Source organism: Muntiacus reevesi, chromosome 1 (genome assembly GCF_963930625.1).
Source record: "Muntiacus reevesi chromosome 1, mMunRee1.1, whole genome shotgun sequence".
Taxonomy (NCBI): domain Eukaryota; kingdom Metazoa; phylum Chordata; class Mammalia; order Artiodactyla; family Cervidae; genus Muntiacus; species Muntiacus reevesi.
The window spans coordinates 227,493,814-227,520,372 of NC_089249.1; the positions used below are offsets into that span (position 1 = coordinate 227,493,814).

Here is a 26,559-nt window from a genome sequence, read left to right on the forward strand (position 1 = left end):
CTCGGGCCTGGTGCACTGGGAAGACCCAGAGGGGCCGGGTGGAGAGGGAGGTGGGAGGGGGGATCGGGATGGGGAATACGTGTAACTTCATGGCTGATTCATGTCAATGTATGACAAAACCCACTACAATACTGTAAAATAATTAGCCTCCAACTAATAAAAATAAATGAAAAAAAAAAAAGAAATAAGTTCACATGTAGTTACATAAACCCTTAGGAGTTACTTTTTTCTTAAGTAGAAGCATGCCTTTTATAGTAAGACAGCTCATGATTTGTTCTTTGAGGGTTTTATTTTAATAAGATTCTTCCGCAACTGGATGATGACACAGTTTAGGTTTGTTGGGATTATTTTTCAGCAGCCAATCAGCTAGCCAAATCTATGGAAAAGGAAAAAAACCTTTATGTTAATTAATGTTCACATACTTTCTTCAATATATACTCTATCAATTTAAAAGTTTCAGATTCACTTTAAGAATAATAAGAAAATGACCACTAAAAATTGAAGCAATAAGTATTACATTAGACAATATTGTCAAGCATAGATCCAAATTGGAAAGGAAGGTAAAACAATGTTCACAGATAACATGACCCTTGTATATACAGGTATAATATTCCGCCATCAGTTTACTGTACTTTGCAGATACAGCTTTTTTTTTTCTTTACAAATTGAAGGTTTTTGAGCCCTCTGCATTGAGCAAGATTATCAGCACCATTTTTCCAAGAGCAATTGCTCACTTTGTGTCTCCAAGTCTCTGTGTCTGCTAATTCTCATAATATTTCAAATATTTTCATTATTATTAGATTTGTTATAGTGGTCTAGGGCTTCCCAAGTAGAGTGGTGGTAAAGAACACACTTGCCAATGAAGGAGACATAAGAGATGTGGGTTCCATTCTTGGGTCGGGAAGATCCCCTGGAGGAGGAAACAGCAACCCACTCCAGTATTCTTGCCTGGAGAATCCCATGAGCAAGAGGACAAAGGACCCTGGAGGTCTACAGTCCATAGAGTCACAAAGAATCAGACACAACAGAAGCGACTTGACACAAACATAGTGGTCTATTATCAGTGATCTTACTGCAAAAAAAAATCATGATTCACTGAAGGCTAAGATGATGGTCAACATTTTTTTAGATTAAGTTATACACTTAATATACATATATTAAGTGATTTTTAAGATATAATATTATTGCAGACTTAACAGACTAGAGAATAGTGTAACCCTTTTATATATGCATGGGGAAACAAAAACACTTGTATGGCTTGCTTTACTGCAATACTTGCTTAACTGTCGTGGTCTGGAACCTAACTTGCAACATCTCCATCGTATGCCTGTATAAAAATTCCAAAGAATCTAAGAAAGCTACTAGAGACAATAAATGAATATGGCAAAGTTGCAGGTTACAAGATCAATACAGAAAATCAGTTGTGTTTCTACATATCAACAATGAATGATTCAAAAAGGAAATTAAGGAATCACTTTCATTTATAATAGCCTTGAAAAAATAACTAGGATAAATTAACCGACCTGTGTCCTGAAAATCATAAAACATTGCTGAAAGAAACTGAAAGATCTAAATAAGTGAAAAGACATCTCATGTTCATGGATAGAAAGATTTAATAATGTTAAGATGCTAGACAGTGATCTACAGATTCAACACAATTCCCATCAAATTTCCAACTGCTGTTTTTGCAGAAATGGAAAAGTCAATCCTTAAATTCATACAGAATTTCAAGGAGCTCCAAATAGCTAAAAAAGTCATGAAAGAAAAGCAAGTTGGAGAATTTTCCAATTTTGTTCTTCCCAATTTCAAAATCTCCCATAAATGTACAGGGATCAAGACAATGAGGTATATAGATATACATATAGATCAATGGAATAGAATTGAGAGTCAGAAATAAACCTATATATATGACCAACAGATTTTTGACAATGGTTCCAAGCCCATTCAATGGAGAAGATACAGTATCCTGAACAGATGGTATTTAGAAACTGGATTTCCACATGCAAAAAATGAAGTTGATCCCTATCTCACTTAATATAAAAAATTAATCCAAAGTTTATCAATAACATAAATATAAGAGTTAAACTCATTAAAATCTTAGAAGAAAATAATGGAGTAAATCTTTATGACCTTGAATTTGGCAATAGATTCTTAGATATGACACCATAAGCATAAGCAACAAAAAAAATAGGTAAATTAGACTTTATCAAATATTCAAAACTTTCATGTATCATAGGACATCATCAACAAAGTAAAAGGACATGGGGCTTCCCCTAGTGGCTCAAAGGTGAAGAACCTGTCTACCAATGCAGGAGGCATGGGTTCGATCCCTGACCTGGGAGGATGCCACATGCTGTGAAATAACTAAGCCTGTGTGCCACAACTACTGAGCCTCTGCTCCAGAGCCTGGGAACTGCAACTACTAAGTCCATGTGCCACAACTACTGAAGCCCGAGCACCCTAGGGCATGGTGCTCCCAACAAGGTAAGCCACCGTAATGACAAGCCCTTGTACTGCAACTAGAGAGTAGTCCCCTCTTGCTGCAACTAGAAAAAGGCCCACACAGCCAAGAAGATCAAAAAATAAGTTAATAAATAAAATTGTTATTTTTTAAAGTGAAAGAATAACCTATAGAAAGGGAACATATATTTGCAAATCATATAAAGATTTAAAATCTACAACACATAATAATTCATACAACTCAACAACAAAAACAATTAAAAATGAGCAAAGAACATGAATATGAACAGACCTTTCTCTGAAGAAAATATACAAATGGCCAGTAAACACGTGAAAAGAGGGTCAACATCATTTGTTATTAGGGAAATGCAAACCAAAGCCACAATGATAGGCCATTTCACATCTAATAAGATGGTTACAATTATTTTAAAAAAACAAAATCAAAAATGGAAAAGAACAAGTGTTGGTCAGGACATGGAGAAACTGGAACACTCATACATTGCTAGTGGGAATGTAAATGGGTGCAGCTACTGTGAGAAATAACTTAGTGGTTACTCAATAAGCTAAACTCAGAATGATCATATGATCCAGAAAATTCACTCTTAAGTACATACTTCAAAGAAATGAAAACAGGTATTCAAACAGATACTTATACACCAGTGTTCACTGCAACATTATGTACAATAGCCAGAAGGGAGAAACAATCTAAGTATCTATCAACAGATGAATGGATAAACTATATATATATATATATATATATACACACACACACACACACAATCAAATATTATTCAACTATAAAAGGGATAAAATTCTAGTACATGCTACTACATGAATGAACTTCGAAAGCATTATGACAAGTGACGTAAGTCAGACACACAAAAAACCAAATATTATATAATTCTTATATGTAGCTTATGTAAAATACCTAGAATAGACAAATTCATGGAGACAGAAAACAGACTAGCGGTTACCAAAGGGTGGCAGAAGGAGATAATGGGGAGTTACCACTTAATGGTTACAGAGTTTCTGTTTAGGGTGATGAAAAAGTCTTGGAAATAGGTATCATGATGGCTATACAATACTGTGATTGTGATTAATGTCACTGAACTCTACACTTGAAAATGGTTAAAATGACAAAGTTGATCTTATATTTACCACCAGAAAACAAAAAAAATTGTTAAGTATATACAAAAGTACTGAAAATAATGTTAAAAACAATTGTTTACTGTGTTATCAGAACATACAGCTCAACATAATGGAATACATGCTCACATATAGAATTTTATATGTGATAAATGTGGCCTCATAAATCAATGTACAAGAACAATTGGTCAGAAAAAAATCAGTTTAGATCTTCATTTTGTGATATATATAAAAGTAAATTCAGAGACATAGGAAAGTTAAAAATGAAAAAAAACTATTAATAGAAGAAAACAAAAGTGAATATTTAGCAAATATTCACTATTCCCAATGGAATAGAACTTTCTAAACTTAGATGATAAAGTAAAACTCACAATAAGAAAAAAAATTAAGGTCTGACTTTTGAATATTATTTAAAAGGCAAAATTAGAAGTTAAACAAAAAGGGAAATATTTTTGGAGCTAATACAAGCTTGATGTAACCAATACATAAAGAATTCTTACACCTATCTTTCTTAAACTACTCCAAAAAACTGAAGAGGAAAAAAATGCTTCCAAGCTCTTTCTATGAGGCCAAGATTACGCTGACACCAAAACTAGACAAAACACCACCAGAAAAGAAAATTATAGGTCAGTATCACTGATAAGCATAGCAGCAAAAATTCTCAAAGAAAACTGAATTCTATACAGTAAAAGAATCATTCACCATGATCAAGTAGGACTTACTCCAGGGCTGCAAGGATGGTTCAGTTTCTGCAAATCAGTGTAATACATCACATTCTGAAGAGTAAAAATCATACAATCATCTTAACAGATGAAGAAAAAGCTTTTGACAAAATGCAACATCCATTTACAATAAAAATTCTCAGCAAAGTGAGTATAGAGGGATGATACCTCAGCATAATAAAGATCATATATGACTATCCCACAGTAACATCAGACAAGAATGCCCACTTTTTCCACTTTTATTAAGCATAGTGTTAAAAGTCCTAGCCACAGCAATCAGAAAAAATTAATTAAAAAAATAAAAGAAATCTGAACAGGAAAGGAATAAGTAAAACTGTCACAATTTGAAGATGACATGATATTATACAGAGAAAACCTTAAAGACACCACCAAAAAACTGTTAGAACTAATAAACTCAGTGAAGCCGCACAGTACAAATTTAATACAGAAATGTGTTGTTTCTGTACACTACCAACAAAAAGAGAAATTAAGAAATCAATCACATTTACAATTGCATTAAAAAATACCTAAGAATAAATCTAAGGAGGTAAAAGACCTGTCCTAAGAACACTGTTATCACACTGATGAAACTGGAAACACAAACAAATGGGAAAATATGTTACATCCATGAATTAGAAGAATTACTATTGTTAAAATAACCATACTCACCACAACAAGATTTAATGCAATCCCTATCAAAATACCCATGGCATTTGCCACAGAACTAGAACAAATAATTCCAAAACTTGTATGGAAACACAAAAGACATTCGATAGCCAAAATGATCCTGAGAAACAAGAACAAAGCTAGAGGTATCACATGCCCTGATTTTAAATTATACTACAGAGCTATATAATTTCAGAAAAATAAATGACCCAATCAAAAAATGGGCCAAAGATCTAAACAGACATTTCTCCAAAGAAGACATGCAGATGGCTAACAAACACATGAAAAGATGGTCAACATCACTCATTATCAGAGAAATGCAAATCAAAACCTCAGTGAGGTACCATTACACGCCAGTCAGAATGGCTGCTATCCAAAAGTCTACAAGCAATAAATGCTGGAGAGGGTGTGGAGAAAAGGGAACCCTCTTACACTGTTGGTGAGAATGCAAACTAGTACAGCCGCTATGGAGAACAGTGTGGAGATTCCTTAAAAAACTGGAAATAGAACTGCCATGTGACCCAGCAATCCCACTCCTGGGCATACACACCGAGGAAACCAGATCTGAAAGAGACACGTGCACCCCAATGTTCATCGCAGCACTGTTTATAATGGCCAGGACATGGAAGCAACCTAGATGCCCATCAGCAGCCGAATGGATAAGGCAGCTGTGGTACATATACACCATGGAATATTACTCAGCCATTAAAAAGAATTCATTTGAATCAGTGCTAATGAGATGGATAAAATTGGAGCCCATTATACAGAGTGAAGTAAGCCAGAAAGATAAAGACCAATACAGTATACTAATGCATATATATGAAATTTAAAAAGATGGTAATGATAACCCTATATGCAAAACAGGAAAAGAGACACAGATGTACAGAACAGACTTTTAGACTCTGTGGGAGAAGGCGAGGGTGGGATGTTCTGAGAGAACAGCATTGAAACAAGTATACTATCAATGGTGAAACAGATCGCCAGCCCAGGTTGGATGCATGAGACAAGTGCTCAGGGCTGGTGCACTGGGAAGACCCAGAAGGATGGAATGGAGAGGGAGGCGGGAGGGGGGATCGGGAGGGGGAACATGTGTAAATCCATGGCTGATTCATGTCAATGTATGGCAAAACCCACTACAATACTGTAAAGTAATTAACCTCCAACTAATAAAAATAAATGGAAAAAAAAAGAAAATAAAAAAAAATAAGGAATGTGGAAGACTATATGAAAGCCTTGTGAGGTCAGGCAACTACAACAATAAAAGCTAAAGCAAACTGAAAAAAAAATAAAAATTTTAAAAAAAAAAAGCTATACTACAGAGCTACAGTAACCAAAGCAGTATGGTACTGGCATAAAAACAGACACATAGATCAACAGAAAAGAATAGAGAACCAGAAATGAAACCACATTTATATGGTCAATTAACTTATGCTAAAGAAGACAGGAAATACAGTAGGGAAAAGACAATCTCTTCAATAAACAGTTTTGGGAAAATTGAATAGCTACATGCAAAAGAATTAAACTGAACTACTCTCTCACAGCATATACAAAAATAAGTGAGAGATGGATAAAGACTTAACTGCAGAGAGGAAACCATAAAATTCCTAGAAGAAACATATGCAGTATGCAACTCTGAAATCAGTCTTAGTAATATATTTTTAAACATATTCATTGAAATATAGTTGATTCACAATATTGTATTATTAGCAATATATTTTTGGATGTATTTTTTCTCAGGCAAGGGAAGCAAAAGCAAAAAAATCCAAATGGGACCACATAAAAAAAAAGCTTTTGCACAGCGAAGGAAACTTTCAATGAAATGAAAAGGCAGCCTACTGAATGGGAGAAGATATTTGCAAATAATATATCTGATAAGAAATTAATATTCAATATATACAAAGAACTCATACACCTCAACATCATAAAAACAAAAACTGAATTTAAAAATGGGCAGAGAACCTGAATAGATATTTTTCCAAAGAAGACAAACAGACGGCCAACAGACACAACATCACTAACCACCTGCTGCTGCTGCTGCTAAGTTGCTTCAGTTGTGTCCGACTCTGTGCAACCCCACAGACGGCAGCCAACCAGGCTCGTCCATCCCTGGGATTCTCCAGGCAAGAATACTGGAGTGGGTTGCCATTTCATTCTCCAATGCATGCATGCTAAGTCGCATCAGGGAAATGCAAATCAAAACCACAATGAGTTATCACCTCACATCAATCAGAATGGCTATCATCACAAAGAACACAAATAGGATGTGCCAGGTGGTCCAGTGGTTAAGAATTCACCTGCTCTCAGGGTTTCATACATAGCATCGCAGCTCCCTCGCTGTTATCTATTGAAAATCAGCCCTCAACACAAGGGTTTGAAAAAAATTAACTAAAAAGACTTTTTTTTAAATGAGAAAAACAAAACAAAAAATAACAGTGGGAAAAAAAAGAAACAAAACAAACAAAAAAAATGGAGAAAAAAAGAATTCACCTGCCAATGCAGGGGACACCCATTCAATCCCTGGTCCAGGAAGATTCCACCTGTCCTGGAGCAACTCAACCCATGAGTCACAACTTACTGAACCCATTCTCTAGGGCCCACTTGCTGCAACTACTGAGGCCCTGAGCTACTGAGCTCTCTAGAGTCCATGCTCTAAAACAAAAGAAACCACTGCCACGAGAAGCCTGCACAGTGCAATGAAGAGTAGCCCCCATTCACTGCAACTAGAGAAAGCCCAAGAACAGCAGTGAAGACCAAAACAATTAATAAATTAATTAAAAAAAACACAAATAACAAATGTTGGCAAGGATGTGAAAAAAGGGAACCCTTGTGCACTGCTGGTTGTAATTTAAGTTGATATAGCCAGCAAAGAAAGTAATAGGCTCCTCAAAAGCTAAAATCAGGAGAAGGAAATGGTAACCCACTCCAGTATTCTTGCCTGGAAAAGTCCATGGACAGAGGAGCCTGGCGGGCTGCAGCCCATGGGGTTACATGACCGAGCACGCGTACATGAGGGTGGAGGGAGATGGGTTGTAGCAATAACCTGGTAGAACTAAAAAAAAAAAAAAAAAAAAAAATTAAAATCAGAACTACCATATGATCCAGCAATTCTGCTTCTTGGTCTTTTTCAGAAGAAAACAAATACACTAATTTGAAAAGATATATGCACCCTTACGTTCACTGAGCATCATTTACAATAGCCAAGATATGGAAGCAACCTAAGTCAACAGATGAACAGGTTAAAAAGATGTGACATATACATAGACATACACATACATATTGGAATATTACTCAATAAAAAAGAAAATTCTCCATTTGCAACAACATGGATAAATCTAGAAGGTATTGTGCTGTGTGAAGTAAGTCAGAGAAAAACAAATACCATATGATTTCACTTATAAGTGGAATATAAACACTAAAACAAATGAATAAACAAAACAGAAACAGAGTCACAGATACAGAAAACAAATAGGCAGTTGCCAGAGGGAAGGTGGGTTGGGAATGAGTGAAAGACGTAAGGGATATTAAGAGGTACAAACTTCCAGGTACAAAATAAAAGAGTCACAGGAATTAAATGTACAGAAGAATGGGGAATATAGTAAATAATAATAACAACACAATAAATTGTATGGTGAAAAGTGGCAACTAGATTTATCATATTGATCATTTTGCAATATTAAGAAGTATCAAATTACTATGTCATGCACCTGGAACTAACACAGCATTGTAGATTAGTTATAATTTAGTAATGGAAAAAGGAATTCTTACAAACCTCCAACAGATAAGTGGGTCTAAAGAAAAAGAGATAATTCACAAAGGAGGAAGTACAATTAAACATAGGGGAAAATATTTAATTTTACCAGTATATATATATATATATATATATATATACACACACACACACGAAGTTAAAGCAGTTGAATTATCATCTTTCATTTATTTTGTTTCTTATCAAGTCAGTCCCATCCCCACCCCAGTGTTTTTAACTTACATCTAAGACTTGTATGGATGAAGTGAAATGAAAAATATACATTGGTGATCACAGTGTACCTTGGGATTTCCCTTTAAGGAAGCAATATGACAGTATGTATTCTGACTGAAAATAGTCATATTAGAAGTAATAATGCAAAAAAAAATCAAGAAAATTCTGAAAAAGAAGAGTAATTGAAAGGTTTATAGCTATCTGATTTTGAAATATATTATAAACCTATAATACTTAAAGCAGTATGGTACTTACAAATGAACATAGATAAATGAAATAAACCAACTCCCCAAAATAGAAATAAACCCGCAAAATGCATGCAAGAACTTAGTATATATTAATAGCAGATTCTTAAATCTACAAGGAAAAAAAAACAACAATAAAAAAACAAACCATCTTAAATCTACAAGGAAAAAAATCTACAATAAAAACAAACCATCAATAAATGGTTTTGGTCAACTGAGCAACCAAATGGAAAATTAAATAAAATGTGGCATCTACCTCACTTCCTATAACAACAACAACAAAAATTCCAGATGATCAAAGACATATCCATGGGGGGGGGGGGTGGGAGGAAATATTACAATGTATTAGAAAGGGACTTTCCTGGCAGTCCACTGGTTAAGATCTTGCCTTTCAGTGCAAGGGATGTGGGTTCAATCCCCAGTCAGGGAGCTAAGATCCCATATGACACATGGACCAAAAAAAACATAAAAAACAGAAGTGGGCTTCCTTGGTGGCTCAGTGGTAAAGAATATGCTGCCAATGCAGGAAACATGGGTTTGATCCCTGGTCCAGGAAGAACTGTGTCACAACTACTGAGCCTGTGCTCTAGAGTCTGGGAACCACAACTACTGCAAGTCACGCACCCTAGAGCCTGTGCTCTGCAACAAGAGAAGCCACTGCAATGAGAAGCCCATGCACTGCAACTAGAGTAGACCCTGGCCACCACAACTAAAGAAAGCCCATGTGCATCAATGAAAAACCAGTACAGCCAAAAATAAATAAATAAATAAAAATATTTTTTAAAAAGCTTTCCCTTAAAGAAGCAACATTGTAACAAATTCAGTCCTAAATATTCATTGGAAAGGCTGATGCTGAAGCTGAAACTCCAGTACTTTGGCCACCTGATGCAAAGAACTGACTCATTTGAAAAGCCCCTGAAGCTGGGAAAGATTGAAGGCAGGAGGAGAAGGGGAGAGAGGATGAGATGGTTGGATGGCATCACTGACATGAGTTTGAGCAAGCTCTGGGAGACGGTGAAGGACAGGAAACTGGCGTGCTGCAGTTCATTGGACTGCAAACATTCACAACTGAGTGACTGAACAACAAAAAGGTCTGTCATAGCTCTTCTTCCAAAGAGCATCTTTCAATTGCAAGATTGCAGTTATGATATACAGTGATTTTAGAGCCCAAGAAAATAAAATCTGTCACTGTTTCCATTTTTTCCCATCTATTTGCCGTGAAGTGATGGGACCAGATGCCATGATCTTCATTTTTTGAATGTTGAGTTTTAAGCCAGCTCTTTCACTCTTCTCTTTCATCTATATCTTACTAATGCAAATAAAGAGACTCAGGGAGAGATTAGGTGTCTGGAATCAGAGCTGAGTCCAGGCAAGATGACTTCAAGACCATGTTTAGGAAATGGAACCATGAGTATCTTTTTCTTCTCTTCTTTACGTCTTTCAGTAGTTTCAGGTTTCTTACTAAATAAAAAAGTACTATTTTCACAATGAAAAAGAATTATTAGAGAAATAACGTGTCGATGTTTTTCTTTTTGGTAAAAGTAGTAATGTTAACATGTGGGAAAGATTAAATCTTTTGTCTTCCAAAAAGCATTCCTTTTGAGAATTCTAACAAAGGCCAGACATATTATTTTGGTAGGGCTAATATTAAAATAACCTTCCTTGATTATCTTTAAGACTCTTCAGATGGGTGGGAGTATCTATAAGGAAGGATCCAGGCTGACAGTTGGCCCTGGATGATCATCCTATGTCCTCATACCCAACAGTTCTTCCACCTGAATGAGCAATGTTGAGGCATTGAGCATGTGAATAAATACAAATCTTCTATTCAGAAAATTTAGATATCATGAGAAATAAAAATGTTGAACAAAATTCAAGTATATATCTAATTTTATCATTTGATTATATAAATTATACACAAAAACAATGCTGAGAAATTAAAGGGGGCAATGATTGAAAACTTACTTAGAATGTTTTTTAAGAGTCAAAACACAGCAAGAAAATAAGCACAGTTGACCCTGGAGCAACAGAGACTTGAACTGTGGGGATCCACTTACGTGGAGATTTTTTCCAATAGTAAATATGACAGTACTACACAATCCACAACTGGCTGAACCCAGGATGCAGAAATCATAGATATAGAGGAACTGAGGATACGAGGGCCTACTATAAATTATATGCCAGATTTTTTTAAAAGTATTTATTTATTTTGGCTGCACTGGGTCTTAGTTATTGCACATGGGAGCTCTTAGTCTGCCAGACTTTTGACTGTGCAAAGGGTCAGTGCCCCTAAGTCCTACTCTTACTCAAGGGTCAACTGTAATCAAATGTCATACAAAAGGAATTATCTAAAATGTATATAAAATAGCTTTTTTAAATGACTCTCTATATGTTTCAAAGAATATTTTAATTATGAAAGATATAGACAGTATTCTTTAGTATGAATAAAAAGATATCTTACAAAAGGATCTGCTGGTTTTTGCTTACAAAGTTCTGTGAGTCCTTTAAGCAGAGTTGGCGTTACATACAAATTTAAATAGTCCTTAGCAGCTTGTCCAACTGGAATGGGCTCAACAATCACTGCAAATACAAATGTATTCCCATTAAAGCTAATATGAATGATGAAATATTATACAGTCATTAAAAAGGACACATTCAAAGAAATTTTAATGACATGAGAAATACTTAGTTTTTCTTTTTTAAAAGTAAACAGAAATACATAGCAAATAGTTTGTTCAAAAACACACAATCACACATACACAAAAATAAGACTGATACAAATAGCAAAAAATATATCAATATATTGATAGTGCTCACACATAAGATTCTGATTATGTTTTCAACAATCTCCTTTTTTGCATTTCCATTTCCATTTTCTAACAGTAAATACATAATGGACAATGTTATGAAAAGTTGAAAGAATACATATAATCTAGGTTAATTCATCACAAAAATTAACTTCTGTCAACAAAATGGGGGCAGTTTGCACAGTGGCACAGATATAAGAGTGAATAATACATGCTTCTTGCTCTCTTATAAACTATTGGATATACACATAAATCTACTTCTATGATAGTATATATTAATATTGCTGCTTATTTTTCAGTTGTTAAAATAAATTATCTAAGATTTAAGGAAATTTTAGTCTTTTCAGCTTTGTTTGAACACTATAGGTGACCCAGACTTGCAATACAACAAAAACATATTTCAACCAGAAACAAAAAGGGTCCCAGTATCTCTATATCCTTGCCATTGATTATAGCTATTCTAGTGGGTAAGCAAAGGTATCTCATGGTGCTTTCAATTTGCATTTTGCTGAGAACTTTTTCATGTACTTATTAGCCTGTTATCCTCCTTTGCAAAATGCCTATTCAAATCTTTTGCACAGTTTTTAATTCAGTTGTTTGTATTGAGTTGTAAAAATTCTTTATATTAATATATTCTAGATACAAGTGCTTTATCTGATACATGATTGCAAATATTTTCTCCCAGTCCATGATTTATCTTTTCATATGTTTAATGACAACTTTTAAAGAAAAGCTTTGAATTTTGATGCAATCCAATGTATCAATATTTTATTTTACTGATCATATTTGTGATGTCATATATAAGAACTCTTTGTCCAACTCAAGGTAATAAAGATTTTCTATATTTTCTTCCAGTTAGAAGAGTTTGTGATATGAGCTCCCTTTTGCTTAGCAGTCAGTCAGGAATGATATACAAAACCCTATATGATGAGTCACTAAAGCAAGTTACAAAGATGTTCTAGGACATATTCCTAATCCTTGAAAAAGCTTGTGCTCTTCCTAAAAACCAGAGCTAGTTTTTAGCTCTTGTGTCTAGGTCTATTTGTGTGTGGTGTGAAGCAAGGGTCTATGCTGGTTTTTGTTTTCGCATGTGGATACCCAGTTGTCTCTGCACCATTTGTTGAAGAGATCACCCTCTCCCCATCAAATTGTCTAGGCACTTTCATGGAAAATCAGTTGGCCATAAAAGTAAGAATCTACTTATAGATTCTCAATTCTGCCTCATTGATCTTTATGTCTATCCTTAAATCAGGACCATAAAGCCTTAAGTACTCTGGTTTCATAATAGGTTGAAATCAGGTTAGTGGAAGTCTTCCAACTTTGTTCTTTGCTTTCAAAATTGCCTTAGCTCTTCTAGATCCTTTGCAATATACATTTTGGAATTGACTTGTTAATTTCTACATAAAAGAATGCATAGACTTTGATAGGGACTGCATTAAATTTATCCATCAATTTGGAATGAACTGTCATCTTGACAATATTGACTCTTCTGATCCAGGAAAGTGTTAGTTGCTCGGTCATGTCCCACTCTTTGCAAATACACGGATTGTAGCCCGCCAGGCTCCTGTGTTCATGGAATTCTCCAGGCAAGAAAACTGGAGTGGATTGCCACTTCCTTTTCCAAGAAACCTTCCTGACCCAGGGATGGAACCCAGGTCTCCCACATCGCAGGCAGATTCTTTACCACCTGAGCCAGCAGGGAAGCCCCTAAAAGGGGATGTCTATTTATTTAGATATTCTTTCATAGCAGCATTTTGTTTTGTACTCTTCAGTGAACAAGAATTGCATTTCTTTTGTTAAATTGATTCTTAATTATCTTATTGTTTTTGATGCTATTGTGAATAAAATTGTTTATCTTCATTTTTGGATTGTTTTTGGATTATTTCTCTATTTTTGAAAATCATTTATTATTTGTCTCTGGCTATTTATTATTTGAATTTTGGAGAATTTCCACTAACCTGATTTCAAAACCTTTAATGAGGAACAACTGACACTTGGCTGCTGGGGAAGGGAGGCCAAGCCTGGCTGGTACCCTGAGGCTTGGGAGACTTGGATTTTCAGATAATATCAGAATTCCTCCTGGGAACATTGACTCTATATATACTTGATACCTCTGAGATGAACTGATGTTTCTCTGAGATGAACTGATGAACTGGAGCTCTGGTACAAAAGAAGTCCTGTCCTTGGTTACTTGACTACTTAATGATTGAAGGGGTCAGGCACCCAAGCAGTAATAGTGTGGCCCAGATTCTGGAACTGCTACTTGATGAGTCCTGTGTGCAACAGCTAAAGAAGTTTGAGGGCGAGACCTTAGTGTCAGTCATTGAAGAGGGCCTGGAACTTCCAGAAGACAAGGAGAAAAAGAAATAGGAAGAGGGCCTCCCTAGTGGCTCAGTGGTAAAGAATTCATCTGCCAATGCAGGAGACAAGGGTTTGATCCCTGGTCCAGGAGGATCCCACATGCTGTAGAGCAACTAAGCCCGTGTGCCATACTGAGCCTGTGCTCTGGAACCTGGGGAACTCCAACTACTGAGTTCACACGCGGAAACTACTGAAGCCCATGCACCACAGAGCCCATACTCTGCAACAAGAGAAGCCACTACAATAAGAAGCCCATGCACTGCAACTAGAGAGCAGCCCCGCTTGCATCAAGTAAAGAAAAGCCTACACAATAACAAAGACTCAGCACAGCCCGAAATAAATAAGAAACAGGAAAAGAAAGCATTTCAAACCCTCTGCAAAAAAGATGGTTGTATCAAACCTACTGGTGACATCCCTGTGCTGCATTGTCACGAGCACGTACAGCTGCATAGCAAACATGGAAAGAATCAAGGATCAAGCCCTAAGAGACAACTCAACAATGGGTTACATGGCAGCAAAGAAGCAACTGGAGGTAAACCCCAGACCATTTCATCATCAAGACCCTGAAGCAAAAGGCTGATAATAATGATAAGTCTTTGAACAACCAGGTCATCATACTGTATGAAGTGGCTCTCCTAGCTTGACTTTGGTCTGGAGGATCCCCAGACCCAAGCTAACAGGGTCTACAGGATGATCAAATTTGGCCTTGGTATCCATGAGAATGACCCCACTACTGACAACAGCAATGCTGCCATAATTGAGGAGATGTTGCCCTTGGAAGGAGATGATGACCATTCTCATATGGAAGAAGTAGACTAAGCTCTGCCTGAGGATTACGTGGTTACGTGTTCAACACTCTGTCTCCATTTCTTCTGATAACATGTTTTCAAGTATTTATTTTTTATTAGCATTTAAAAATATGTACGGCATGACAACTGCTTTAGGGGAAAGTTAAGATTTCTATTAAGTGTGATACTTTAGGCACTGAAGTAGAGCTAGCTTTTTTTCCTAGTTTCAGGTTGGCTTATTTTAACAGACAGAAGTAGTGTTTGTTATAAGGTGTATGTAACCTATGTAAACTTCTCAGTCTGAAGTGTGTAGCTATCAAGCAGATTCTTTAGGGGACAAAATCTCATCACTAAAGTGTTCTGAAGTATATACCTTGATGTTTAAAAGAAAAGTACTCATTAAAGCAACTTTCATTTTCTGGGATCTACTTTTTAAACCTTCCAACCCCTACAGTCATAGTACTGCATGTGCCAGGACCCTAGAAATTAGTATGTTAAACTGAACCAACTTGATGGGAGTCACTATCCATATATAGGAATTGTTTTATAAAGGAAAATAATATTTAGAATAGCAAAATTATAAGCCTAGGCATGTTGCAAAGTCATTTGAAAAATAACTCAGAACAAGTTTTGTGAGTGTAAATGTAGTGTTCTAGCCACACACTTAAGAGTTGGAACAAATACAGATATATAAAAAAGAAAAAAATGCTATTATGAAACCACAATATTAAGACTGTATGGTACTGACATAAGAACAAACAATAAAGATCAGTGAAGCAGAACTGAGACTCTAAAAGTAGATACTTATATATATGGCCAACTGATTTTTGACAACAGAGTTGGATGAATTAATGAGAAACTAAAATGTGTTTTCATGTTTCTCACATAAGCAAATTTTCACTGTACTTTTAAAGGCTTTTTCATGGCAGAAGTTATACATTGCATTGTACATTTATTTTTCTGGCCTTTTAAAAAAAAATCATCCTGAGAGAACAGGGATATCTTATTCATTTTTTTATTTCTGGCACAACTCAATAACTCAATAAACTTGATGAATGAATGGAATGTAGTAAAGCTTTGAATCATCAATCCCTATTAAAAAGGAAGAACATTTAAATTAGCTTTTTCAAGAATTTAGGAATATGTCTTAAGAATATCTTTGTAATTTGCTTTTGTGACTTATTGTATAGGGTTCTATACATAGCTCCTCATTGCTAAGCAAGAAGAAGCTCATATCACAAACTCCAAAAACTTTCTCTCAAAGACTTCACATTCTCATAGCAAGAGATCTGCAGTATAGTAGGTGATCATTTATATCTGTCCTACAACTGTTGCTTCTCAAATGTCTAACTGTATGCAGAGGATTAATTAATTAGTAATATCAAAGGCAATACAAACTAACAGTCTACGGATATAACCCTATGAGTAAGACAGGCTTCTAAAAAATTTGTTCCACTTAAGATAAACGATGTTTTAACTCTATTTTAGTTAAAAGCTAAGGAGAAAAAGTCTAATTCACTAGTAGGACAAAATCTAAACATCTACCATATCAAAAAGACATCTCATGTTAAAGATGTGCCCCAAAATAATACAGAAGCAGGAGAAATACAAGCAGGAGTGACAGATGAAACAAGACTGGTCTAAATCAACTATACTTCAATTTTTTACAAAAAGCAGACAGACCAAAATCATTGAAACTGAATGATGGGTTCATTAGTGGTTTATTATACTATGTGATCTTCGTTGTTGTTGTTCACTCAGTCATGTCTGCCTCATTGCGACCCCATGGACTGCAGCACGCCAGGCTTCCCTGTCCTTCACCATCTCCCCAAGTTTGCTCAAACTCACGTCCACTGAGTTAGTGATGCCATCCAACCATCTCGTCCTCTGCCATCCCCTTCTCCTCCTGTTTTCCCAGCATCAGGGTCTTTTCTAATGAGTCAGCTCTTCCCAACAGATGTCCAAAGTATTGGAGCTTCAGCTTCAGCTTCAGTCCTTTCAATGAATATTCAGGACTGATTTCCTTCAGGATGGACTGGTTTGATCTTCTTGCAGTCCAAGGAACTCTCAAGAGTCTTCTCCAACACCACAGTTCAAAAGCATCAATTCATCAGCACTCAACCTTCTTTATGGTCCAACTCTCACATTCATACACGACTACTGGAAAATCCACAGCTTTGACTAGACGGACCTTTGTTGGTAAAGTAATGTCCCTGCTTTTTAATATGCTGTCTAGGTTGGTCATAGCTTTTCTTCCAAAGAGCAAGCATCTTTTAATTTCATGGCTGCTATGCTATCTCCTTTTGTGTAAATATTCCAAAATAAAAACAGCTCCAAAGAAAAAGATACCTTAAGGGGATAGATATGACAGAAATTTCTGTCACAGTAAGAATTAAGCATGTAGTAAGCAAATCCTTTTGTGTATAGATATCTTTAATTAAAAGGTTTTTGTTTGTTCAAAAATCCAAACTTCTAAATCTCCAAGAAAATTTTCAGTTTTCTTTGAATAAATCTTTAGCAGAAAAATACTGAGGAATAAGGTCTAAATTACTGAGAGGAAAAGAAAGGCCAAAGAAATTTTCAAAACTGCCCAATGCTTTGACTTTTTTCTATATAATGAAAATCACCAAATTTCTTTTCTGCTCTAAAAATATTATTGAAAATAAGAACATCAGTGTTGTTCCTCATTATACCCACTTCTAAAAGGTTTATAACTTCACAGGATAGAAACAAAAAAAGGGGATGGAGAACTACGAACTTCATAAAAGCATGAGTATTTGTTAAACATTAAACTGTTATTAGAGAATATGGCAAATCCATCAAAAGTGCCAAAGAAGAGTCTCTTTTCATTTGTAACAAATTCAACTAATGCATTTAGGGATAACTAAAAGGAGTAAATAACACAGAAGAAGAAAAACCCTTGATATGCCCAGTCAAAAATAAAGGAAAGAAAGGTAAACTCTTCTCAAAAGATTCCCTAGAGGTCACAATTTCATTCTGAGAAAAACATTAAGTTTTCTATTCTTGACTTCAAATTGTTAAGTAACTACAACTTGAAAATATGACAGAATATACTGGAGATAAACCCTGTTATCTTCCTTCCCAGCTACATCTCCAAAATTAAGAGACAAAGCAAACAAGTAAATGCAATTAACTAATTACTCATTTGTAACTCACCTGCAGGAAACATGAATCGAATTTCTCTTTCTGCTGCAGCAAAATCATTACTTCCATGAAGTGCATTTCTTACCTCATCTGTGCCATAAATTGCCCTCAGACTGAAAGCAAGTTAGAAATGATGACCACCCAATCTGACATTCTTTCCTTACTTTTTACATATGTATTCTACTTAGAAATTTTATAGAAGCATCTCCACTTCTCACATATAGAGGTTTTAATCTATTTTGATTTTAAGCATAAATCTATCTACATGAGGGCCAAATATAATTAAATCCGCAGGAGAGATATACTGGAAAAATAGTTATCTGGGTGAAAAAGAGGTACTATCTTGTGACAATTGAAAAAACAATGGTATTTTCAAAAGTGTCAAGAACTCAATGTCCTCTGGTTTCTAAACATTAAAGATAATGCTGAAAATCTGAGTTTCTAATCTCTATTACCACCATTCTACAAAATACCATCCCAATTTTCCCATGAAAATTCCTAAACCAGTGGCAGTTTAATTCAAGAATGAGAGAAAAATAAGCTAGTCAACCATAAATCAAACGCTCTCTGAGACCTTTTGTGGTATTTGATATTAAAGTACACATTTAAGTAGTTAAAACACAGAATGGACCTTCCCCACCCAACCCTGCATCACCACCACCAAAAAAAAAAAAAAAAAAAATCAGGTTATTCAGGAAAACTTTCAAATTAAAGGAAATTCCTATTACAATGAAATCAGATTTTTTTCATTTTCATAGTTGGATTCCATTTCTCCCCTAGGAAAGTTACCTGTCTGGGTGTGTCTCCTTAGCTACTAAGCTATTACTTGGTCCCAAGAGTTCTTTCCAGTAAGAGATGGCGTTATATCTAGCTAATATCATGGCAACAAGTGGTCCAGAACTCATGTAAGCTGTTAAATTGGGGAAAAACATTTTCCCATATTGTTCCACATAAAAGTTACTACAGTGCTCAGGGCTGAGATGCAGTTTTCTTCTCTAAAAGAGAAACAAAGTCAACAAAAGCATTATTGACAGTTCAATAATACCTCATTAAGTCCTTAATGGGCTTCCCTTATGGCTCAGCTGGTAAAGAATCCATCTGCAATGCAGGAGACCTGGGTTCAATCCCTGGGTTGGGAAGATCCCCTGGAGAAGGGAAAGGCTACCCACTCCAGTATTCTGGCCTAGAGAATTCCATGGACTTGGATGTATAGTCCATGTGATAGCAAAGAGTTGGACACAACTGAGAGACTTTCACAAGTCACTAATAACTTGAAATAGTACCAATCTGACCACAAATTTGAGATTTATTTTTGTATTATGAACAGTAGGCAAGATAAAAATGTTAAATGTAGGCTGTACAGTCAGAATAGCTATCAAAAAGTCTACAGACAATAAATGCTGGAGAGGGTGCAGAGAAAAGGGAACACTCTTACACTGTTGGTGGGAATGCAAACTAGTACAGCCACTATGGAGAACAGTGTGGAGATTCCTTAAAAAACTGAAAATAGAACTACCATGCTGCTGTTGCTGCTGCTGCTAAGTCGCTTCAGTCGTGTCCGACTCTTCGCGACCCCATGGACTGCAGCCCACCAGCCTCCTCCATCCATGGGATTCTCCAGGCAAGGGTACTGGATACAATCCAGTAATCCCACTGCTGGGCATACACACCGAGGAAATCAGAATTTAAAGACACATGTGTACCCCAATGTTCATCGCAGCACGGTTTACAATAGCCAGGACATGCAAGTAACCTAGATGTCCTTCAGTAGACAAATGGATAAGAAAGCTGTGGTACATATACACAATGGAATATTATTCAGCTATTAAAAAGAATGCATTTGAATCAGTTCTAATGAGGCGGATGAAACTGGAGCCTTTTATACACAGTGAAGTAAGTCAGAAAGAAAACCACCAATACAGTATATTAACACATATATATGGAATTTAGAAAGATGGTAACGATGTCCCTATATATGAGACAGCAAAAGAGACACAGATGTAAAGAACACATTTGGACTATGTGGGAGAAGGCAAGGGTGGGATGATCTGAGAGAATAGCATTGAAACATGTATATTACCATATGTGAAACATTGCCAGTCCAGGTTTGATGCATGAGACACGGCACTCAGGGCTGGTGCACTGGGATGACCCTGAGGGATGGGATGGGAAGGGAGGTGGGAGGAGGGTTCAGGATGGGGAACACATGTACATCCATGACTGATTCATGTCAGTGTATGGCAAAAACCACTACAATATTGTAAAGTAATTAGCCTCCAATTAAATAATTTTTTTTTAAATGTAGGCTGTAAATAAGAATTATTACTTAAGAAAAGTACTTTTGTTTGGCAGCCTCCTTCAACCTATGGTATATTAATGGTGGCTCAGCAGTAAAGAATCCCCTTGCCAATGCAGAAGAAACAGGTTCGATCCCTGGGTCAGGAAGATCCCCGGGAGAAGGAAATGGCAATCCACTCCTGTATTCTTGTATGGGAAACCGCATGGACGGAGGACCCTGGTGGACTACAGGCCTTGGGGGTCACAAAAAAGAGTCAGACACGACTTAGTGACTAAAAAACAACAACATTAATGACAAAATAATCTTATCTCCTTAAAGTAAAAACATGCCAATCTTCAATATCTTGTTAATACATACTTCGTATAAAGTAAAAAATACTTTAGAATATTCCAAATTTATCTTTCCCTATCTATTTGTGAAATTTTCCTACATTATTTAAGAGAACTGGTCTCATTATGGTACTTTGAAGTAGTATGCAACATGATGCAGTAAACAAGTTTTTCACTTGTTTCCTTATTCTGGTTCTGCCATAAATACGTTGATTCAGTAAGAGCTTAAGATAAGTAGTTAGCATTAAGCTTGTTAATTTGAAAGAAAATGAAATGTTTGAGACAAATAAATAGTAATTTTTTTCACAAATGAGAAGTTATATGAATTATTAAATTTTAAAAAATCATAGAAGCCAAGTCAGTCATTCTTCCAATTTTTCTATTTTAACTCCATTCACAAGTCACTTCCTGCTTACTCAATTGCTGTTCTAAATTGCTGTTTAGAGAAACCAAATCTAATCACAGGCAGAAATGACAAATCTACCATCATTCAGCTATCTAAGATTCACATTTAAATTCACTTTTAAATTCACATTTAAAGCTATCTAAAAATTCACTTTAAACACCTGGAATAAAAGAATTTGTACTTAAAAAAAAAAAAAAAAAAAAAACCCACAAAACTATCCTGTGTCTTTAGGTTTCAGAAACTTGATAAAATTGCTTAGTTTGTAGAGAGGGATCTAAACTGCCCCAGTTCAAGAAGCCTGGAAAGATGCTTACTAGGTAGTTCAGCACTGCTATGAACAGGTTCTACTGGACAAAAACTAACATTCTCACAGTCAAGGATCAGTTATGGAAGCCTGGTAAGTCACTTTAGTCATGTCAACTCTTTGCAACCCTATGGGCTGTAGTCCTCCAGGCTCCACTGTCCATGGGATTCTCCAGGAAAGAACACTAGAGTGGATTGCAACTTCCTTCTCCAGGGACCGTCCTGACCCAGGGATCGAACCCAAGTCTCTTACGTCTCCTGCAGTCAGGTTCTTTACCACTGGCACCACCTGGGAAGCTCTAGTACTATTAAAAAAAAAAAGGTGCTGACATGTTTTCATATTAAAATTTATATAGTCAAGAAATAGAAGAAGTCTGAGAAGTGATAACAGCACTTGATTTAGTATAATCGTTGATTCTATTATTTTAAAATTAAGACACGCCTGTATTTGTGATTCCTATGCCTATTGGTTTGAGTAATTTTGTTGTTGCTGGGTTAAAAATCTCATCTGTTGCACTGTAAGCACTTAACTTCCACATATCCCTTAACAAGCAAGGGAAGTTATCTTTTGCAGGTATGCCAGCTAATGCAGCATAATTTTAAAGACTGAGGGCTCATTCTAAAGTAAAGTTGAAAAAAAAAAAAAAGTAAAGTTGATACTGAATCAATGATTCCATCAAATGCTTCAAAATTAGGTCAGATAAACTTTTTTGTAATTTAGATTAGTATTTTCACAACAAGATAATTCTCCGGTAGTCCAGTGGTTAGGATGCTGTGCTTTCATTGTAGAGGGCATGGATTCAATCCCTGGTCAGGGAACTAAGATCCTGCAAGCCATGGCCAAAAGATAAGTAAATAAACAAAAAACAAAACAAAGTATTTTTACAAAGAGAAGTGAACTTAATATCAGAAAAGGAGGTTGGTCCAGTAGGTAAGACTCTGTGCTCCCAATTCAGGGGGCCCTGGTTCAATCCCTGGTCAAGGAACTAGATCCCACATGCCACAAAAGAGGTCGCTGTGGCCCCCACCAAAAAAATCCAAAAAACAAAAAAAAAGGTCCTGCATGCAGCAACTAAAGATCCTGAGTGCTACAACTAAGACCCAGCAGAGCCAAATAAATAAATATTAAAAAAAAAAAAAAAAAAAGGAACCAATAGTTTGTTGTAACACAGGAAAGACTGCCACCTACTAAACGAACACACCATTTTCTAGAAGGTTTTTTCCTAGATGGGAAAAGAAAGTCTCAAGTTCAATGAACTCTCAAATAGAATAAAGCCTATTTTAAAGCATATAATACATAGGACAAAAATGATTCCACTGACAAGAGATACCTGGAACAGCAAAGTCATAGAGACAGAAAGTAGAATAGTGTTACCAAGGACTGGGGAGAGGGCTAAGCAGAGAGCTAATGTTTAATGGGTACAGAGTGTCAGTTTGAGATGATGAAAAAGTTCTAGAGATGGTCAGTGGTGACTGTTGCACAACAATGTGAAGGTACTCTAATGCCCTTGAACTGAAACAGTTAAGGTAAATTTTATGTTGTATATATTTTATCACAATTAAACCAAAAAGAAGCATACTACATACCAAGATGTTCTTTGGTTTAAAATTTACTGCTGACTAGAGAAAGTGTTAAATATTAACATTTACACTAAGTTTTGTTTTTTTAGTAAGAAGTTTTAATTTCTAACTATCACTTGCTGTTTAATTACCTTTTCACTAATTCTTTTCAAACTTTAAAAAACCAAATTGGAAACTTTATCTTATTTATAAGTTTTGTCTTTCTTCTAAAATTAATGAGTAACATACTTTGGGGATTAAAAAATTCAAAGCAATATAAAAAGGTTCATACTGAAAAATTTCATTCCCATTCCTGTCCTAATTCAGCCTGTTCTTCCTTACCCTCTATATGCAACCATTTTTTAATGCTTATTTATCTTCTAAATTCATTTTGTAAATACTGGCAAACATGAATATATATTACTTTTTCTCTTTCTATCATAGAAAAAAAGCTACACATAGTTCTGCATCTTGCTTTTTTCCCTAACAGGACACTGAGAGGTTCTTCATTGCTCTTTTTATAATTAGTTTCATAGTATTCTTTTTGGCGGATTCGTCAGGGTGAATTTAACCAATTTCCTAATGTGGCACTGTTTTCAATTTTTTGCTTGTAAATAAACAATGCTACAAAAAATTACCTAGATATATGTCACTGCATATTAATACACAAGTTACAGGAGAGATTCCCAGAAGTAGTACCGCTGGGTCAAAGGGAAGATGCATCTGTAAATACTGATAGATAATTGCCAGATTCCCTTCCATAATTGCCAGATTCCCTCCCTTATGTCATTTACTTTTGTAGTCTTGCCAGATGGTAGTTCAGTGTTGTTTTAATTTGCTTTTTTCCTGCTTAGAAATTGAGCATCTTTTACCATGTTTTAGAAGCATTTTTATTTCTTTTTCTGTGACCATCCACATGTACCGCCCATTTTCAACTGAATTTTTATCCTGTTTTAGGAGCTTTTTATACATTTGGGAGATTAGTCTTTATGAGTTACAAATATTTTTTCCAAATTTGTCACCTGTGTTTTGACTTTGCTTATTATGCTTATTTGGCCACGCTCAAGTTTTTTATGTTTATATTTTTATCAATCTTTTATTTTATAGTACCCAGTAAACAGGCTGCCCCTTCCAAAAATAAAAAGAAATTCAGTCATTTTTCTTCTAAAGTTTATACGGTTTAATTTTTTAATATTTAAATGTCAAACCCATTTGGAATTTATCCTGGTATATATAGTGTAATATTTGAATCCAAGTTTTTTTTTTTTTAAGTGGTTACCCAGTTTCCTAACATTTATTTAAAAGCTCATCTTTACCTGAATCTTTTAATTATATTAAATATTTCTTTATACTTTCCTGCATTACTACTCCCTTAAACTTTCTTGTAGTATCTCATCCTCAGCCTCCATGTATCCTTCTAAGTTCATTCAAAAACCCATCTTTCTGAAGACTGAAGTTATCTTTTTTATTTTTTAAAAGACTCAACAAGCAATATGACACTGAATAAATATAATAAAAAAGTGAAATTTCAAATAAGAATAATACAAAAAAGGAAGATTAAAAATACTCCATTCTATTTGATAGTCTTTATATATTCATTTTCAAACTACTAACTGCAGAACAAGGAAAAGGCTTAAAACATTAAATTAAAAAAAAACAACTCAACAGTCTATAAATTCATCAAGAGAAGATCAAGTAAATAGACTGTGGTTTATTAGGACAGAAGAGTATTTACACAGAAGTTAGATTCAGATGTAATGATCTGGCATGCTATCTGAGGGAGGGTAAAGAGGGTCCAGGGAGGGCGACTGTCCTAATTTACAGTAGGACATATTTGGGAAAACATATTTGTAAATGCATACAAAAATTCTAGAAGAAAAGAAAGTGTTAAGTGGTTGTCTCTGCAGAGTGAGACTTGAGTTGGGAGAGGAGAGATGGGAAAAAGAAGTTTTACTTCTCATTTTATATAATTTTAAAGTGTGAAATACTTTTTGGAAAATTATCACATATAACCTTTATACTCAGAAGAGTAAACCTAAATTTCATGCTAAATACTAAGGATCAAACTGGGCTAACACATATACATAAACATTTTTAAAAGGTAAAATCAAAGGTATTCTAAAACAAGTTTAGGGATATAACTCTATGAGTAAGAAGAGCTTTCAAACATATCTTTTACTTAAGATAAAGTGAGTTTTTAATTCTATTTCAGCTAAAAGCTAAGGCAGAAAAATCTAATTCAGTAGAGAGGAAAAAAACATGATCATACTGCCCAGAAGTTACCTGAACAATGGTGAATCCAGATCTGAGAATAATATCTTGTATCTCCTCTTCTTTGTCAACAATATCTGGTTTGATAATAGCCAGAGTCTTTTCTACGTAGATCTGAGGTGGGGGCATTGATAGCTCCATTCTGGCTTTTCAGTTACAATTTAAGATTCTTCACGTTTATCAACTGCAATGACATGCACCCCCACCCCCAACTTAATGTAATTGTGACTAAACAGCATTATCAGGTGCTTGATTTTTATTAATTTATAAAGCTGGAAACTGTCATAGTTTTTTCCACAAGCAGTGTCTCAGTAATACGATTTTTACCTTATCTCCTGCCATGGGTTTTCCTAGGTGCTTTCATTAAGTTAGGAGAGCCCAAGGAGCAAGGCAAAGCCGAGGACCCCGGGTGCCCAGGAGGAGACTAGGTCTGCAACTCTCCACGCCACTCAGCACCATCCTCCACAGTGCACACACACACACCCCCTCTCCCCATCCCCTCCTGCCACCAGGACGCTTAGGGTAAGGCCCAGCTGGAAAGCAGAATTCCTGGGTCCCCTGAATCTCTGTGGGCTGCACTCCCAGATTCCTTCAGAGTCCAGCCCTCATCTGGGCACTCACCTTAGCCTGGGCTTCTTTAGTATCACAGACTGTTGCTAGGAGACCAGAAACCTAGCTTAGAGACGGTGGCTGCAGAGGGCCAATTCCAGTAGAGCACTTCACAGTCTTTGGGTAGCTCCTTTTAGCCAAGAAAGGGAACCCGCCACAGGGATTTTTATCCCCTTGCAAATCTTAAAAGCAACAGATGTTTTCTAACGTTTTCCTCATAATTTATTTCATCCTCCTAGTCATTCGAAGGACACTTGTATTATCTCCACTTTACAAATGATGAGATAAATCATATGTGCTCTCCCTCATCCTACCCCCAGCACCTTCCAGTGTATGTAAGAAAATCCATGTCAGATACCTTCCATATTTCACCAGACAATGTTATCCCCTCTACTTCCAGCTTCTATAATCATTAAAAGGTAATTTTCGACTTGTGAAATAAC

General features: G+C 35.7%; 1 protein-coding gene across 1 annotated transcript; it reads right to left on the minus strand.

Moving 5' to 3' along the window:
- Positions 1 to 240: 240 nt before the first annotated feature.
- Positions 241 to 25,648, minus strand: NME5 (NME/NM23 family member 5). Its single transcript, XM_065935519.1, has 5 exons — positions 25,520 to 25,648; positions 19,129 to 19,334; positions 18,352 to 18,452; positions 11,680 to 11,798; positions 241 to 376 (listed from the first exon to the last, which is right to left on the minus strand). Exons 1-5 carry the CDS (start codon positions 25,646 to 25,648, stop codon positions 293 to 295), a joined length of 639 nt encoding a protein of 212 aa, XP_065791591.1. The 3' UTR covers positions 241 to 292.
- Positions 25,649 to 26,559: the final 911 nt, after the last annotated feature.